Raw genomic sequence first — 19,262 nt, 5'->3', positions numbered from 1 at the left:
GCCAGTTTCACATGTCAGTCACAAGAGAAGTGCTATTTTCTTAAATCAGGGGTGCTCAATCCCCCACCCACAGGCCACATCCATTTGTCTTGCAACGATAAATAGATGCCCCAGAGGGTTTATTTCAGAAGGAACAAAAATAGGCAGTTATGAAACATAACACAGATGACTAATCATGATTTTTCCAGCTATAATTCTGTAGAAGATGAAGCCAGTCTCATTATGCTGTTATTATTGATACCTATAGTAAAGTCAGTGTAGTTACAGCATAGGATGTTCAAAATCACATCTTTTACCAACAGAATGACTGAAGTAACCCTTCCTAAACAGTAAGAATAACAAAAATATAGGAGTGAGGCATGGTAAGAAGGAAACAGCACTACTTTTCTCAATCAGCTGATAGAACCTGACCCTTACCTACAGAATCCCCTACTTTAATAAGTATTCTTATAGCAGCTTTAAGTCTCCAGAGTACTCTTTAATTATTATTGTTTTACTTGGCAGGAAACAAAAACAAAAAACAACAACAACAAACCTTCCATATGTACCCATCCAAAAAAAAGTATGTTTCTCTCACCTTTGGAATGGCATTTTGTTAAAGAAAATCCCTTTAACCTACTGAATTAGGCAAAAAACAAAAATACTCTAAACATAACTCATAGTGAAATGGCAAGAAAAGTCTAAAGTTTGTAAATAATCTCAATATATGAATAAACCACTGTTAGATTTAAGATGTCTAACAACTGATTTAATGACCATGAAACTGATTAAAAATTTATATACAAAGTACTTATTTGTATTGGCATAATGGCAAAGAGATGCAGTCATGGACCAGGACTCCATTTTGCTAGGTACTGCTTTATACACTACATTGTTTTTTGCCATCCATTCAATACATCTAAACTGCTTATTGTGCTAATACAATTCTTGACATTGCAGGGTTTTTTTTCAATTGTAAACAGATGCATAATAGACAGTTTTACTTTTTATCCTGCTTGATGGACTGAAGACTAATATGGAATCTCTATGCTAAACACTATGACCAATCAGTGATATAAATCTAGTGATGTATAGATAGACTCTCTCGAGCTTAACTTTTTTTTTAATTGTACAGTTGTGTACTAAACACTTGGTGTAGCATTGTTACAATTCTAGTAAGTGTAGTTTAATTATATACACCTGTGTAAAGAAACACCAAAGTGTTCCCTGTGCATCACCAGTATTTAAGTGTAGGATGGACTGAAATGCAATGACTAACACTAAGATTCTGAAACACCACAGTTATTAATGTTGTCATTTCCTGGTATAGCCCTGTATACAATGATAACATTAAGGTAATTAATAACAACATTTTAATATGGATATTTAGAATTTAAAGGACAGCACTAGAGCCAGTCAAATACAGAAGCTACGAAATTTCTTAGACTGTTCTTTACTCTACAAATCTTATATTTCCCAAATAATCTACTGCAAGGGCAAAAATATACTTAACTTTAGGGATGTACCAATATCAGATATATAGAAAACTGGCTGCATCGGATATTGGCCTGATGGGACTGATAATCTGGCCAATAAATGCTCGTGCTGGGCACAGCCACAGTGCAGCACTCAGGCAGCGAGAAGCAGAGCTGGCAGTGTGGAGAGCTGCCTCCAGTTGGTAAGTCCGGTGTGGTGGAAGGGTAGGGGGAAGGGAAGGGGTATGTGGGGGAAGATCAATGCCCCCTACAATGAGGGAAGGGGCAGGGGCAGGTGCTGCCCAAGCAGAGTGGGGGGAGGGGCAGGGGCAGAGCTGAGGTTCATGGGGAGGTGGCCCCTGCTACTGCTTGCACCCTGGGAGGGCATGGGGTGGTGTGCCCCTGGATTTGCACGGGGTGGGGCTCAGCTTGGAGAGAGTGCTGGCAGCACTGGCAGGATGCTGCATCCACCCCAAATTTCACTGCTGCTCTGCTCCTAGTGCTACCACCACCAGGCACAGCCCCAGCTCTTCCCAGCATGTTGGTGGAGGCAGGGCCTTGGGCAGCTAGCAGCAGCAGTGCTAGGATCAGAGTGGCAGCAAAATTTAGGATGGATGCTGCATCCTCCCAGTGCTGCCAGCACCCGCTTAGAGTCCAGCTCCCACTGAGAAAAGCCCCACGCAGCCCCGGCTGCAGCCCACTCCACCCAACACAGATCCGAGGAGCACCCCACAATCCCCATGCCCTCCCAGGGTGCAAGCAGTGGCAGGAGCCACCCCCCACCACAAGCCACAACTCCGCCCCCCCTGCCCCACCTGAACAGCACCTGCCCCTGTCCCCTCCCTCAACATGGAGGGCATTGATCTGCACTCCCGACGTCCCTTCTACCACACCGGACTTACCAGGTGGAGGCAGCTGTATCGGAAATTGGATTGGTATTGGCCAATATGCCTCCTTAAATATCGGCTATTGGTATCAGCCCCAAAAGTCTCTATTCGTGTACTCCTACTTAAATTGATTCTTAGTTTCAAAGTACTGGTTAGTATCTGTGTTACAACATCAGCGTACTGAAATTTCTCCTGAAGTTTACTGCTTAAGACACAGTCTGATAATAAATGCCCAGCAAAGAAAACACATCTCAGTATAATTTCATTCTCCGGAGGAAAATAGTCACAATACTGCATACAGGGATTTATGAATACTGACAAGAAGTAGTACAGTTAGGGAGACAGTATTTTATAACACTATTGCTATTATCAACAACCAGTTAAAGTATTTCATTATGAAGAGGCTAGAGTACCAATCATCTTCACTACCCACTCCATATCATAAATCTCATACTTACCATATGTGGAGCACTGATTGTTGCTTGAAAACCTGCAAAACAAGAAATACTGATATAACAGCTAAATTATCACTGTTAACATTCCTATGCATTTTAATTAGAAAATACTGTTAATTCCATCAATACTGTTATGCAAGCCCTCATATAAGGCTTTATATAGCTCTTTTTGTTACCTGTTAATATTAGATTTCAAAAGCATGATTAAAGTGTAATGAGGCCCCCATTACTGAGAACGGGGAGCAAGCCCAGGGGCCTGCTGCCCAGATAAGTCTCTGTGAACAGACTTTGTGGTTAAAAGGACCCAAGTAAGCACTCACTAGCAGTGACAGTGGCATCAGGGACTAGAGTCCAGCAGCAGTAAGTTACCCTGAGGCTGAGCCAGTAAGCTGAATCAGGAAAAACTTGTGGCAGCTCAGGGAGGCATGTTACCAACAAGGAGCAGGGCCAGGGCCAGGGCCAGGGAGATATATAAACACAGGCAGACCCAGAGGGGGCAATCTCGCCCTGGAGGCAGAAGGGGAAGGAGCCCCATAGTAAGCTGCTTGCTGAAAAAAGCCTGACAGAGATCCTGCCTTCCCGGAAAAACAAAAACAAAAAAAAGGCCAATAAAAAAGCTCTGGGCTGGCAGGGAATGAGACTCAGTATGGATGGGGGATTTCAGACGGCCAGAGTACTAGAGAATTAAGTTGTAGCCAGTGTGCTGATGTTTTGGTTTGCATTTTACCTGGTGGCTTGTGGAAGGGACTAAGGATTGGTTTGGAGGTCCTATTAGTGCCCAAGTGATCATCTTGAGCCCTGACAGGGGTCAGGTTCAAGGCACAGACTGGAGACAGAAGGCCCAGAGCCTAAAGAAGGGGAGAGTTTGGAGGGCCTCTGGCCCCAAATCCTGCCCTTTCTTGGGCTGTGGATTAAGATAACCACATCATAATCATTTTGGCCCAAATCCTATTCTACTAAGTTCGTACCAGGTCCCCTTAGCTTTATTTTCCTCAGTCTGAGTCCCAGATCCCATAGCCTTTCCTCGTATGGCTTGCCTTTTAAAAGACTCTGATCATACAGGCAGCTCTTCTTTGGACTCTCTCAAAATAGAGAATCCACAGTACTGCTTTAGGAGCGGTGGAGGCAAGTCCAGGGGACCCAGATGGAGCTGGAGCAGGCTTGATACCGGAGGCAGAGCAGAGACATGCCTAGTGGGGCAAAACCAGGAGCAGGGGCCCAGAGCCCAGGCAGGGCATAGCCTGAGAGAGCAAGACTTGGCCTGAGACCTGGAAGCCAGGTCTGGTGCAGTGGGCCTAAGCTACAGGAACCAGTGAAAGAAAAGGGGCTGAGGCCAGAGGGGCCAAAGCCCTGACAAGGGTGTAAAGGCCTGAGGTGGCCTGGCATCAAATTGAGGCCAAATGTCCACTGAATCTATTAACTGGTAATTTCTGCAAGGCATAGGCATGATGTAAAGGGGTGAATGGAGCCACGTAATTAGCCCTTAAGGCATAGCTGGTGCCCCGGAAGAACCAGCTGGCACCTAGAAGAACCAGGGCTTGCCCTGGGACCTATTAGACAGCCTCCCTTCCAACCAAATAACTTGATCTAGTGCATGGTAAGCGAGTAAGCAGCAGATGGCACCCCATGGCTACAGTAGTGTGATGGGTCATGAGACCCCCACAGGGTATACTAGCCTCCTCTGGAGCGCGAGACTAGTCACAAAGATATCAAAAGGTTCACCCATCAACCAAAGGACTGCTATACCCAACTCAGAAATGAATTTAAGAAAATAATTTAAACTATTCTCTCCTGGTCACTTAATATAGCATTGAAAGGTACTTGGAATGAAAAAAGTTTCTATACCCTTAATGACTACTAGTTTGGATCTACTACATAGCTCTAGTTTGGCAATGCTATAAAACACATGAAAGTTGCCTATATAAAGTTATATCCCCAAGAGTAGCATATCCCCTTTCCACCTTCATTTTTCACTTACTAACTTTAATTTGTTACTTTACATATTTTTTATCTATATTAGATTGTATAAAGCAGGGACCATGCCTTTTTGCCTCCAAATCAGCATGAATACATATAGAAGGTATGGAGAAATATGATATTATATGCACTAATACTGAAAGGAGTTCAATTTTTAAGACTACCAGAGCATATTTATAAACATCTAACTTTAGAAAAGAGCAATATCTGTAATAAAAATGATATTATAACCAATAATTTCTACCACCAAATATAAGACCAAAAGAAAAGGGAAGCTGATTCATTCGGTTTTCTGCCTGAAAGACAGAATTAAGGATCTAGTGACAAGAAGTTAGTTCCAGAAGAGTTCAGAATCCTTCGCTCAACATGTACTCACAAATCTCTCTTACTTGAAATGAAAGATTAAGATAACCACATCATAATCATTTTGGCCCAAATCCTATTCTACCTAGTAGATCTACCTGAACCATATATATAATTGATAACAGCACTGATTTCAGTGCAAAACAAGGCAAAAACAAACTCTCCATTTACCTGCTAGCAATTAGGTTCAGTGGTTAGGGTACCTGCTTAGTAAGTGAGAACTCTAGGATCTATGTCTCATTCTCCAGATTAATGGGTCAGGCAGGTTTGATAGCACCCTTCACCCAAAACTGTACAAAACTAAAAAAAAGTCTGAAGAGCTATAACATTTCTCAGATGCATCCTGCATTAACTGAAATTTCGAATTAAAAATATTGACTGGATTAGCTGATGAGGAATTAAAATTTTCCTATAAAAATTAAAGCATTTTTAGATTTAATTCTGTTCTTAACACATACAACTAAATTGTTAAGTTATACCAACTGAAGCACACACAACTTTTACATAAATGTTCTTACCTATTGACTGAGGAGAATCCATATAAGGGTTGCATTTTGCATAGTGGCAACGGTCTGTGGCCAACATTACATCAAATACTTTGTCTGATTTGATTATTCCATTTTCTGAAAAAAAGAGACAATTTTCATGAAAATTGTAGATGAAGAATCATACGTGCAAAAATAGTAATTTATTTTACATATCATCTTTGCATTGCATAAGCTCTTAAGTTACCAATAATCACGGTATTGACTCTTGAATCTGCCTCATGCTTTAAGTTTCGATCAAGATGCAAAACACTGAATTTTAAGCTCTACCACAAAATCTCCTGTAAGTTAAGATGTTTTCAATATTTTGAGATTAAAAAAAAAAAACCCTTAAAAATCTTTTTAATAATTTCTCTTGTTTCACAAAGACGGCAAGATTATCACAAGTCTCTCCTGGCTTATTATTTAAATATGAACATCAAGAACTTTGTGATACTAGAATACAAGATTCCCCTACACAGGAAGAAAAAAGAGACTTTTATAAATGAGAAGCAACAGACGCATCAATTTGATAAATCAATCATTTATTTTCAAGTACTGTTCAACTGTTTTTGTCTTGGCAGAAGCCTCACTCATATCAAACTTCTACACCATTAGAATGCTATTAATGGACCGTACCCCATTAAAGTATTCACAAAAAACATACTTTCAAACTTTGCCTGCTCTTCAAAATGAGCCAAAAACGCTTCTGCCATTTTACATGCATGTGTTCAAAGAACGTAGCTATGGAAGTTAAAAGGAAAAGTTAATAAATATCCAAGGACTTAGAACTGTTAAGCTCTATACTGTTTCCTCATAAATGCTATTTTCATATTTCAACCATCTGTTTACACAGAAAATATAAATTAAAGTGAAACAAAATGCTCAATTAAGTTAGATTAAACTAAAGGAATTTTTAAAATTATTTTAAGTGGGACTTCAGCATTTTTTAAAATTCAGCCCCAAGGCCTAGCAAATTTAAAAGCTATTTCTTGAAATGGCTACTGCACTGACCTGATTATAATTATTTCTATGCCTTTTCAAGTAGAAAGCAAAAAATCCCCAAACTTATATCTAAGTACCCAAACAAAACTTGCCTAACTTTTTTCTGTAGACAAAAAACCAAAACAAAGAAAAAAAGCTACAATATACACCAAGGAGGGTACAAAAACAACATGCCTCCAAAAAACATGGGGACAAAGATATTAAGAGTAATGTCTTATACAGCCTTATTCTTAATTTAGGGTACTCCTATCTCTGACTCACATGGCCTTCTAGCTAAAATTCTTTCCCATATCACATTACGCACATTGCTTGTTCTGGTTTTATTCTGGATGGTTAGCTATATTAATTCTGTATTCAAGTCAAATCCTTACTTAGCTGCATATAAAACTTTTTAATGTGGAAATATTAATGCCAAATATATTTTATTTTAAGACCTGTGGAGGCTCACAAATTTCCTTCTCATCATTTGCTGCCACCATGTTAGGTACTGTTCAAACAGCAGGGGTAGGGACAAAGAAATATTCCACAGAGTGGCTAGTTAATGAATGTATGAATGTCAAGGAGCTTCTGAAATTAAACAGGAAACATGGATATTCAGGAAGTGAGAGTTGGGATCTCCCATGACTATCTCTGGAGCAAATCCAAAATATATACATAATCTGTTCCTTTGCGTTTTTTAATACTTAAGACAAATTTGCATTTATTTTATGCAAGGGGTAATTTTTAAATATTAAAAATGATTTTTTCCCTTTAAAGGAATATTGATAAAATGCTCAGCTTTAAAGCAGTTTTCCATTTTCTGTAAGATATGCATGTATATTTAAAATTATATGTTTTGGAAATAAGTGACGAAAGAAAAATGGAGAGAAATTAGACACTACAAACTCATTACCGCTACTGCTACCACTATCCATGAAGTGGGGAAAAAACAAACTGTAGATTAAAACCAGAAAGGGAAAGAAAGTTTATCTAGAATTTCAAAAAATCCACCCTCCTCCTACCATACACAACCAGAAGTTTTCCCAGGAAACTACATTCAATTTATGCAGAACTGAACATCTCTTTTCTTTTCTTTTTTAATTCCTAGACCTTCATAGTTGCAAAACAGCTTTCTACAAATGAACTAATACAATGGGTTTCTCTACACATGTACTTTATCACTGGGTTAACCAATTAGCTCTACAGTAAAGCATCACTGTCCATACATTTGCTCATATTGGGGCACAATATATTAATTAACTCTGCCATAGGATAATATTGTTCAGGACAAGTAGTAGCCTATGGTGGAGTAATTTATGCTGCCAACACACGTGTAGCTGGTGACCAAGGCTGGCAGGGTATAAGGGTGCTACAGTGCAGGGGCTGCCTGCCAGCTGGGCCCACACTGTTGCAGCCTCATGCCCCAGCCAGCCATTCCTCTGCCACCCAACACCACAACCCGGAGCCCAGGGCTGACTCCCTGAGCCTGCTGCCAGCCCAGGACTGCTTCTCCCCAAGCTCTAATTGCTGAGGCCCTGGTCACACATGTATATGCTAGCCTGGGAGCTACTGACTCCAGTGAAAACTGTACCACAGTTTACTGCTCCATGCTAATTGCACATGTAGATGCACCCAATGCTGTCTTCTTTCTTCTAAGCAGCAGGGTGGGTTTGATTTAAATCATGATTTAAATCACTGGTCAGGAGGCTACAATTTAATCATTGTTTTCTACAAAAAGTGCACTCATGTTATTTGATGTCCAGGTTGTAGTTGTATTAGTCTAGAGGCAAAAGGAATCAGAACTCGTGATAGAGGTGGTATCTTTTATTAGACCAACTAGATTTTTGCAAAAAAGTTCTTTAATTATAACTTTTGGGCACAAGCACCCTTCTTCAGGCATCAGAGAAAAGAATGTAAAAGTCCTCCTGGGTAGAAATTAAAGTTCTCCTTTCATAGGAGAGTTGAAGGTGTGGTAAAAATCTACTGTTTAGAACAGTTCATTTTATAGGCAGATTAGGCTCAGAGAAAAGTTGGAATAGCTTATTTACCTCAAAGCTGTTTGGTGGTAAAGCAGGATGTAAACAGACTATTCTAACTTTTATCTGTTCCATCTATTTTGTCATGATTTTGTTCACAAATTGTTATAAAATTAAGCCATATCTCAATATATCACTCAAAACAGTCTACTACCGAGTTCCATCACATGTCTTGTGGAAGACTTAGTTTTGTTCTACCTGCTTTCTTCAGGGCAGCTGCTGCAAAGTGGTTGTTATGGAAGTATTTTGTATTTTCAATAAAATGCTGCTTAAAATGTTTCTCTTATTTCTACTGCCCATCTCTCCATGCATTCATCTCCAGACTCCTACTCCTTGCCAGATCTACTCCACCCCCAATCCTATATTTATTTCTTGAAACTTTGCACTTTTAGAGAGACATAAGGGCTTGACTCTGTGTACATGTGTACAGGTAAACAATAGGGCTGATGAGCAGGTAATCAGCAGGGATCCTGGTTTTCTCTGATTTAAAAAAAATCCCTGATTTTCAGTTAAAAAAAGTAAACCCAAATCCGCATTTTTCTGTGATTAAAAAGAAACAACACTATATATATAGTGCACAACATACACACACACATACACAAATATAAATGGTGTTTCATTTAAATCATGGGAAAAAGTGGATTTGGGGTTACATTTTTAACTGAAAACTGGGATTTTATTTAAAATCAGAGAAAACCAGGGTCCCTGGTAATCAAGTCTCTCATCTCCATATACTGCTGTTAACATGGATGTTATCATCTCTGGAGACACAAATCCAATCTGAGAACTGAAACAAAGCATCAGAGATGCTTAATGGGATCTTCTGGTCTGACCACTGAGTCCCGCTGGGTGGAGTGGTTTCCTTTAATCTTTACTAATGTACCAGAGAAGCCTCTGAGAACCCCATAAGACTGTGCCCCTAATACTGTCCACGGTCTGTTGTGACCTATTTGTAAAACTTTTCTAAAAAGGTTACACAAATATATTGTCTCAAACAGTATATAAATTAGAAGTTATAATCCCCATTCCATGATGATATCTTTAAGATTTAACATCTCTTAATTTAAAACAATACTTATATAGGTTGTTTTTTTTAAAAAGCATCTTAAACCCCAAAAATGATTAAATAAAAAAAAAATCATTGATTTTTATCCACTCTAAGCCATTTCAGCATGTTTGTTATTGTTCTTACCCATCTCTCTCACTATACAAGAGGCCAAAAATCATTTAAAATATTGTCAGTTTTCTTTCTGTACAGAAGCATACCATGAAAAAAAAAAAAAAGAAAAAAAAAAATCAATAAAAATCAAATTTGTTTCACTCTACCTCTACTTTGAAAAGATGTAAACTGCAGCAAAGGCAGGCCCTGGAGCTCTTCACTAAAGAGGAACCATAAGATGCTGAAGGTTAGGAAAGTAAAGTAGTAAAGATCCTCTCTCCTCAGAGGGCAAGAAACTGAAGGAGGAGGGGAGAGAAACACGCCCATTATAGGTGGTGTCTACCAAAACAGTGGTAACACAAAAACTCACAAACCTGCCTGATAGCAACAAGAACACCCATGGAAAAAGAAATGTGGAAAAACTGCTTCTCTTATAGATGGAAGCAAGACATTAGAGAGCTTCAAATTCAGATGCCTAAACAAAAGGTGGCTTCATCTGTTAACTAGGAAATCATGAAAACTTTCCTAGTGGGCATCTTTCTCTTCTAATCATTTCCCATTTGAACTTTGTCATGCAGCTTACTCTCGTTTTCACTCCTCCTTCCCTCTGCCCCCCAGGGTGGCCAAGAGGTAATTAATGCTGCAGCTTTTGCTTTTCAGCCACTCAGTGGAGATGGGGTGAGGGGAGAGCAAAATTAAAAGTACCATTGCGCCACAAACTTCTGCTGTGATTAAGGTAGGTCCCTAACTATAGACAAGTGCTGCTTAAAAGTGTTTACAGAGTTCCTGTGCTAAAACTTGCAGCAGTTTCAAAAACGCATCAGTTCAAGCTAAATCTACAAGCATGTGTGTTAAATTCCCTACATGCAAATTGCTACAGGTATACTTATTTCGAAGTCGGTGTTTTCAAGTTCTGCCCCTCACTTCCATGTGCTCAGGGACAGCAGGGTGACAGCAAGGGGTAGGGGGAGAAAAGGGGCTACTGAAAGAAGAAATTGAGGGGGCAGAGAGCAAGAGGGCTACCCAGCCCTCCCATCTTCCCCCGCCCAGATTTATTTTTCCTGATGTAACAGTGGAAGGGGGACAAATTCAAGGGAAGCCACCCCAATAATTAGATTGTATAAATGAAAATGTATAAAATTTGTTACAATTTTTCAATATACTGTATTTAATTATTGGCGGTGCGAGCTAATATTTGAGCAGATATGGTATTTTTCAAGTCTCTGGAATAAAATAAGGTGTGATTACTACACTAAATAAGCAATTTCAAAAAGAGGAACCAAAACATTTTAAATGGTGGGCAGAGCGAGCAAGTAAATGATGTGACTATATTCTAAAGTTTTACCATAATATAAGGGTGCACTGATGAAGATTTTTTAGGCTGATACCCATAGTTGATTATTACCAGCCATATCGACAGATATCAATCTGATTGCCAACATACATCCCAGCAGCTTGGGGAGCAGTGTCTGGCTGGCAAGTCTGCTGGGTGGAAACGGGAAGGGGGGGCAGACTGAGCCTCCCACAGTGAGGGAGTGGGGCAGGGACAAGGACAGATGCTGCCCAGCCATGGCAGGGTAGGGCATGGGACGGAGCCACAGCTCATCTGGGGAGCTCAGGAGTGGTGGGGGGGAGAGAGCTCCAACCTCTGCACGCACCCACAGGGGATATGGGGAGCATGTGCCCCCCAGATCTCTGCACGAGGCAAGGGCAGGCTGCTAATCAGCGCTTGGAGCTGGAGGCTGCGCTAGGTTCTTCCCGGAGGTGGTTGGGCCCGGGGTGCGCTCAGGGTGGGCAGCGGTGCTGCTTGGAGAAGGGCTACAGGGTAGGCTATGGCCACCTCAAAATTTGCCATAGCGCCCCCTCCCAGCACCACCTGCCCCAAGCGCAGCGCAGTCCCAGCCCCTGCCAGGAAGAGCCCAGTACAGCTTCCAGACCTAAGCATTAAGCAGGCAGCCCACTCTTGTCCTGCACACAGATCTGGAAGGGGGGGGGGAAACCAGTTGCCCTCCGTTTGTCCCCCATGGGTGCACACAACGATGGGACCTGCCCCCTGCTTTGCAGCCCCCTGTGCCCTCCAGACAAGATGCAGCTCCACTCCATGCCAGCTGGGCAATGCCTGCCCGTCCCCCACTCCCCCTCTCACCACAGGGGCCTTGATCTGCCCCCGCCCCTTCTTCCCAACAGACTTACCAGCCAGATGCTGCTCTCTAAAGCTGCTGGGCTGCGCTCCTGGCTGCAGCCTATATTGACAATATTGTCAGCCGCATCAGCAGAAAAAAAACCGATTGCTGATAACGTCAACTTTCCGTGTATTGGTGCTGATATGGTATGGACTGATGTATTACTATACCTCTACCATAATGTTTCACTGTATTAAAGTTACCAGTGAAAGGCATTACAATTTTTACTAGACAACCATTGTAGCTAAGAAAAATAGAATTGATATAGAAATGTAAAGACACCTGGACTTGGAATAATCCAGTAACTCATAAAACAGAGCATTTGCACCTCTTTCACACTGTCTTCCTGCTCTCTAGTGTCAAAGTTTTTAATAACGTAGTCTTCAAAATAAGAACCAAGTACAACTGATGCAGTAAGGTCACCCTGTACTGCATGACCTGAAACAACAGCTCTGAGGTGTAACCTGCCCCACTTTTCTCACAAGGTAGAGACTCTGATGGCCATTAATATTTTGAACAACACTGTTCACATCTTCGCAGCCTAAAGCATAGTCTACTCTTACCTGTTGATCCAGCAGTTGCCACTGATAAACTACCAGAGCAGATGGACACCTCAGCACTTCTAGTGCAACCCAAATATAGCAGCTGTGTAGCCTCTGCATGAAGTCTGTTGTAGTCAGCAGAAAATGAGGGAGCCTCTACGTGAGCCTTCGGCCAGCTGCCTGGCAGCAACATACGCTTAATTCCACTTAGAGGTAGAGTAATTCTAGGACCAGAAAAGGACAGCTCCACTACCTCAGACAGACAGGCTTTCTGAGTATGCATGCACTCTGCTGGCAGAACTATAGACTAAGTAGACCCAAGAAAAAGCAGGGGATCATATTATGAAGATTTGTAAGTGTCTGTTCAGTTTGGTCCCCACAAGCAATCAGGTTAGGGAGAGTACAGCCCCACCTCTCCTTCCCCACCATACCAATCACTATGAACACTGAGCTCCTCACAAGGCAAGGCAGTGGTCCTCAAAACTTTTTAGCCTCAAGGTACATCTCCATAGCTTTTCTGCATTTCACTGTACCCAGAGCTACAATCTAAACATCAGGGAAAAATAGGGAAGGGTGTCTTGAGACTAAAAAAAGTTTAAGAACTACTGATCTAGCTGGTACCAGCTGAGGGCAGTGGGGGCAGGACTTCCATACCTTATTCTTTCCACTGTCTGTCCTCTCCCCACCCCTGATCTGTACCCAAGAGGGCGAAGGCAGTAGCCACTGCCAAGGCTGCTCCTACAGGGTCTTACAGGTTGGCGTGTGCCCCTGCAGCCCTCCTTGCAGTCCTGGGAGCATGGGAGAAGAGTAGGAGACAAGCCAGTTTGCTAAGCATGGCTCTGGTCCCACTTCCATCCAGAGCATGCTGCTGGGACAGCAGGGGCAGGTGGCACAGAAGCTGTCAGGAAGCTGGTGGGAGGGCATCAGCAGTGGCAGTCCCCAGAGGATCAGTCAAAGATGCCACCGAGTAGCTGGAGCAGGCATAGGACAGATCTATGGGGCTATGACAGCATGAAGTAAGGGCTTCTACGGAGACCGGCCCCAGCAGCGTTGACAGGGAGTGCAGCTGGGCAGGAAGCTGCTTGGAGGCCAGGATCTTGCAGCAGTAGTGACAGTGTGGTCTAGAGCCAGGGTAGAGCCATGATCCACTGCCTACACAATCCTGCCTTGGGCGTGCGGGCACCAGACTGCAGTTATGCCCCAGCTCTGGACAATGCTGTCACCACCGCAAGATCCCAGCCCTGGAGCAACTGCCTGCCCGGCCACATTCCCTACTGGCAGTGTTCTCCATGGAGACCTGGCCCCCATGCTATCATGGCCTCACCACTGCTGGGGTCTCCCTAGAAACCAGCCATAGCAATGTGGGCAGGGGCTGATGGGAAATGGAGTCCACTGCAGGCCCAATCTGGCCTGTGGGCCAGGCTTTGCCCACCACTGCTTTAAACCAAGGGGCAAGAAGGCAGTTTTCAGCTGCTTCCATCTAATGTGCAAAAAACAGCTCAACATCTTTCTGCACTGACACCTACATACCTAGGCATCAGACTACTTTGACTTTCAAGGAATGCATTCCCCAAGATCTCACTAGAAATAAAAAGTAAAACCACCTGTTCAGCAAATAAGCTCATTCAACCTAGGAAACCAGTGCATGGATGCTGAGAACTCCAGGCTCACCTTGTGCTATTCTGTAACAGAGCACTGATGCCTGGTGTAGCCCAACTCTTCTCACACCAGGCTAGTAAATACTCGCCTGACATGAAACCAGACACAAAACAGGCACTATGAAAACCATCAGATGGACCTAGTTGCTGCTTTATCCAGCATCTGGAAAGCACACTGCAGAGTCTGCTTCACCAAGTCTGTGGCATTACATCTACCTTTGTTTGACAACATTAATTCACTAACCACATTTTACATCAGGTCATGCTGTTTGGACAGTTTTCTCCAGGCAAGAGGTTCCCAACCACCAGGTTGCAGCCTGGTATCAGGCCACAAAAAGGGTTGGTTACAGGGTCGTGGCATGAGCCCCCATTTGGAGCTCTGTCTGTTTGCCCAGATGAGCAGCTTCTGCCACCAGCAGTCACACACCGGGCAGCGGGGCAGCCCTGGGATGGCAGCAGTTGGCTCTATGTGTCCCATCCCACTCCCATGCCAGTCCGCAATATAGAAAAGGTTGGGAACTACTGCCCTACGCAACCTCAGTGTTGCCTCCAAAATAGCCCATGCTAGGTCAAGAATGGCCAGTCTTTGGAACAAGGGCAGCCTGAGACAGGACAGCATGTGGCTGATAAGGGACAAGACAGGAAGTATAGTAGTAGATAGGGCAGGAAACAGGAAGCAGAGCAAAAGATGAAATGAGGGGACAGGAGGGCAAGAAGAAAGCAGTGCAGGACATTAGGTAGAAAACACAAAGTAGAGAGCAGAAAGCAGAGCAGCAGATCTGGCAAGGGAAGGGGATCTGAGTGGCACTTGGGGTGGGTGCAGGGCTACTATGTGGCACACCTACTAAAAAACATTGGCCCCCCACTCTGCTACATGGCTAGAACAAGCTTCAAACATGGCCAGCTTGTGGCAAATATAGTAGTTCAGCCCACTAATTTCAACCTCATACCATGACAGTGGCAAAAGCTTAATTGCTTTAAATGCATGGCACACAATTGTAAGCAGGGCTTCTGCTGCTACAATTAGTTAAGAAATGTGGGCCATATACTTGCAAACTGTACCTTAAGTGCTTCTTCATTCATTCCCTTACAGTTAATGCCATACTCCTTATCCAGCAGATGAATGGTAAAGGCGCAGGCAAACAAGCTTGATAAGACTGTGTAAATGAAACTGCAATATATAGACATCTCATGCAATAAAGATACCATTCACAGAAGCTTGACCACAAAACTAACCTTGGTTTCCCTAGTGAAAAAACAGTGAATTCTTACACTCTCAGGAAATTTGAGAAAGATGTTTGTGCCACACTTAGAAGATGTAAAATGCATTTATCATAGTAAGATACATTTATGGCACTAATTATTAGATCATGGAACACACATATTCTTATAAGCAACACAGGGCAATAAAGAAAGACAATACGACCTAAGCTATATGCAGGTACAACTGAGTTACAGAACCATTCGAGCTTTCAACGCAGCATCAGTAATTACTGAAAACCGCATGTTTTCTACACAAAAATAGAAAAATTAGTTTTAAAAGTATTTCATCATTTATCAAATGTGAAAGAAGTACTTGCAGAAAGCAGCAGAAATGGCATTATGAAGCTACTCAATGCAGTCTCCCTACATATTTTATGGACTACACATACTAAAGAAACTTTCGTATTACAGACTTAGCTGAGCTTTCCTTTGCTGGGCTGTTGTAATGAACCTAATTTTTGTATCCTACCTGGGTAAGTCTAAAGAGCGAGTGTCTAAATATTGACTGTTAGTCCCACTTCTCAGGGATACACTAGTGATCTAGATTCCCTGAATAGTACCCTTGAGATATACTACCCTGTGATCCAACTTCCCTACACCCAAGATAAGTAATAATCATCTACTGGTAGTCTCCCTAATAGCTTCAGTATCTTCTCTCCAGAGGTCCACTCACAGGCAGAGAACTCTTCATTACAGTCTGACTTCTCAGGGACCTTGTTACAGTTAAAAACAAAAGAACACAAAGACTTTGCAAGGAACTCCTAAAGATGCACTTTTGTTATACACAGGGAACAAGAGATTTGCAGAACAGTAAAAGAAACTTATATTGTATTTACTCATATACTACACATGCCCTTCCCTCCACAAGGTAGCCCTCCAATATCAGTGCAGTGTTGTAAGCAGGGAAGCTGATTTCTGCACTGTAATAGACTAGATATAAAAGGTTATTTATACTGTTTAATGTTTACCTCCCAGCTCTGTGCTGCCTGCTGTCAGGCAAACAGCTCTGGCAGGGGCTGCCTGGGAGGCGGCATAGATCTGGGCTGCAGCACTGCATGGCTGCTGCAGCAGCGAGGTAACTAGCGGTTATCAGGGGGAGCGGAGTCAGGCAAAGTTGCACGGCAGACTGGTGGTAGACAGCTACAAGCCCAGTTGGTAGCAGGGTTTAAACAGGAGTGAGTGCAGCAATGGGGCTGCCATCGGGTGCTGCAGTTGATGGCTCCACAGAGCCAGGTGCCCCTCTCATAGAGCACCACAGGGATCTTCACCTGCCAGGAGAGCCATGTCACACCCAGATGGTGCCTCCAACCTGTGGGTGCCTAAAGCCCCAGGCAGTGGCTCCCTCCCACTCCCACCAGGGGCTCCGGCAGCTACCACTTGGCTGGAACCCACAGCAGCTCTCCCAGCTTAGCAGCAAGAGGCAGATGGTGTGCCATGCAGGAGAACACCCACAGCATTCATTTGTGGGGTTAGAACCCTTAACTGGGAGCCACAACACGGAGGCAAGCCTTCAGCTGACCAGGAGCATGGCACTGGCCCAGCTGCATTCAGATGGGGAAGGGAGAAGTGGGTTAGCTCTTATAAAATACTAATGTTGCAACCTCCAGAGTAAGGCCAGGACATGACACCACAATAGCCCCCACTGTCTTGAAGGTACTTCTTGGAGAAAGGCTAAGGGACATCACCCTGACAGAAATGCACTCTTGCTGAGGTATTAGGTAGTCAGCAGCACTTCTTATCTGTGGCTCTCTAGCAGAAGCTACAACCATTGAGACACTGAACATCTAAACTCAGTCTGGCCTTTGGTGTCTGTCTCAACCGCCTAAAGGTGGGGTGGGGATGTTAAGTTTTGCGCAGCCTCCATTCCTCCATACTCATGTCTAGGCCTGTGTCTAAGGTCTTGGTGTGATGGTCACAAGACACCATACATGTAGATTCATCAGGCACCTTACTAGACTTCTTATGCGTACACCATGATTCAGAGGATCAATGGTTGTTTACTACAATACTCCACTCCAGGCACACTTGAATTGCAATTCTTGCCAGCTAGCCCCACACTGAAGAGCCCTCATGCCCCAGCCAGCCCCTCCCCACCATGTTGAGCCAGGGTGGAGCAGCCCCCCATCTGGCAGCCTGCCCTGGCTACTCTGACTGGACTCAACATGCAGGGGTCCTAGACACATGTTCAAACACAGCACCCAGGAGCAATACACTCTGGCACAATATGCATCTGAGTTTACTGCTTTTGCTAAGAACACGTGTAGATGCACCCATTGTAATTTTTCCTTTCACTAGGAGCTGCAAAAACCTGTAACATGAAGCTTGGAATGTTATTAAAACCTTCACATTTATATAACATATTCAGACATTTTATTTATCTATAAGTAATGAGAATTGTCTGTCACAGATTTATTTGTATTTATTTCCATTTATCAGACTAAATAATAGAGGCCCAGAATAATTCAGATCTAACATGAAGATAGTATTATTCCACTAACTCTGACTAGAGACAAATATTTTAAGCTTTCCTGTCCAGTTGAAGAAATCTACAAAGTGGACAGAAATTGCAATTATTTTAACACATATACACAGGTGGTCAGAAAGTTGTTTGTTTTTTGTTTTTAAGAAAGGGGGGGTATTTTAAGCTACATAATTAGAAATGTATAAACAAAACCTTGACTACCCTCTTTTTCCCCTTAAAAACTCTATAAACAATTTAAGGAAAAAAATTAAAGTTGTAATCTTGTTTTAAAGATTAATCATTTTAAGTTCAGATGAGACTGGTGGCAATCTTAGAATGAGGTGAGTTATAACCAGGTATAGCAATGTCATAATACGATCAGAAAAGAAACCAAGGAAGGCTATTTTTGCTGCAGCATACTATATTGATCGGAAAGGACAGAAAAGGGCGATCACAGAAGTAAACTGCAGTAAGTTGAATGAAAAATAATAATGGCAGGGACCAATATTCAGCAGTAAATTGGAGGTGGATAGTGAAGATATTAGAGTATGAAACAACAAAATCTGGTCAAAGACTAGATATGAAGGACTGGATGAGAAAGAGATCCCAAGGGTTATGAGCTTCAAAAATCAAGAAGATAATGAACTTTTCAGCAGACTGAGAAGGGAGAAAGAGCTAGTTTAGAATCCCAAATGCACTTCAGCCAACTAGTTATCAACAAATTAAATAGTAACTAGCCCCCTTCCTTTCATTCTAGGTGATAGATATAAAAGCATATAAAGCTCTACTTAGAGCCACATATTTAAGGTCAGCTATTTCTATCATAACTGTTTCCATTTACTTTTAACTTTCAGTACAGTTGGTAAATATTGCTAAAAAGTTTCTGGTCTGTCAAAGGCAAACTTTTTTTATTTTTATTTTGAAGAATGTCAGTCCTGCTGTTTCAAGAAAGGAAAAACTGGTTTCAAGAACAGTTTTATAATGGTGCATGTAAATATGTTAAAATGGCTCTATGGGGCTGGAGGTAAAAGTCAATCATTGGTTTAAAACCAGCCTTTGGCAAGAAGTCCATTTGAAAGTAAAAGACTAATAAAATAACGTTCACTTAACTGAGTTGAGAACTTTGAAAAAAGTTAGTACATTTATGGGCAGTATCTCTACGTTAATAAATATTTTAATAAAAAAAAAAGGCAGGAAGCTGTGCATGTACCCATAACAAAGCTGGCTGTGCAAAACATTACTGAAGGTCCTGCAAAGACCCTTGCTTCAATCACTTGGTCTCTCTACTACATCTCAAACATCGTACTCTGCAAACA

At 42.4% G+C, this 19,262-nt stretch overlaps 1 protein-coding gene across 4 annotated transcripts in view; it reads right to left on the bottom strand.

Moving 5' to 3' along the window:
• Nucleotides 1-19,262, bottom strand: part of PCMT1 (protein-L-isoaspartate (D-aspartate) O-methyltransferase) — a 56,216-nt gene that overhangs the window by 33,685 nt on the left and 3,269 nt on the right. For all 4 annotated transcript variants that reach the window (XM_090041249.1, XM_090041246.1, XM_090041259.1 and 1 more), the window contains exons 2-3: nucleotides 5,655-5,759; nucleotides 2,800-2,831 (exon numbers count right to left, since the gene is read on the bottom strand). In XM_090041249.1, the coding sequence (XP_089897375.1) occupies nucleotides 2,800-2,831; nucleotides 5,655-5,759 (137 nt within the window). The remainder of the gene's footprint in view (nucleotides 1-2,799; nucleotides 2,832-5,654; nucleotides 5,760-19,262) is intronic.

Source organism: Crocodylus siamensis, chromosome 1 (assembly GCF_052110815.1).
Source record: "Crocodylus siamensis isolate JL-2025a chromosome 1, ASM5211081v1, whole genome shotgun sequence".
NCBI classification, from domain to species: domain Eukaryota; kingdom Metazoa; phylum Chordata; order Crocodylia; family Crocodylidae; genus Crocodylus; species Crocodylus siamensis.
The sequence above is the reverse complement of the archived record's forward strand: the minus strand, read 5'-3'. Positions and strand labels throughout refer to the sequence as shown.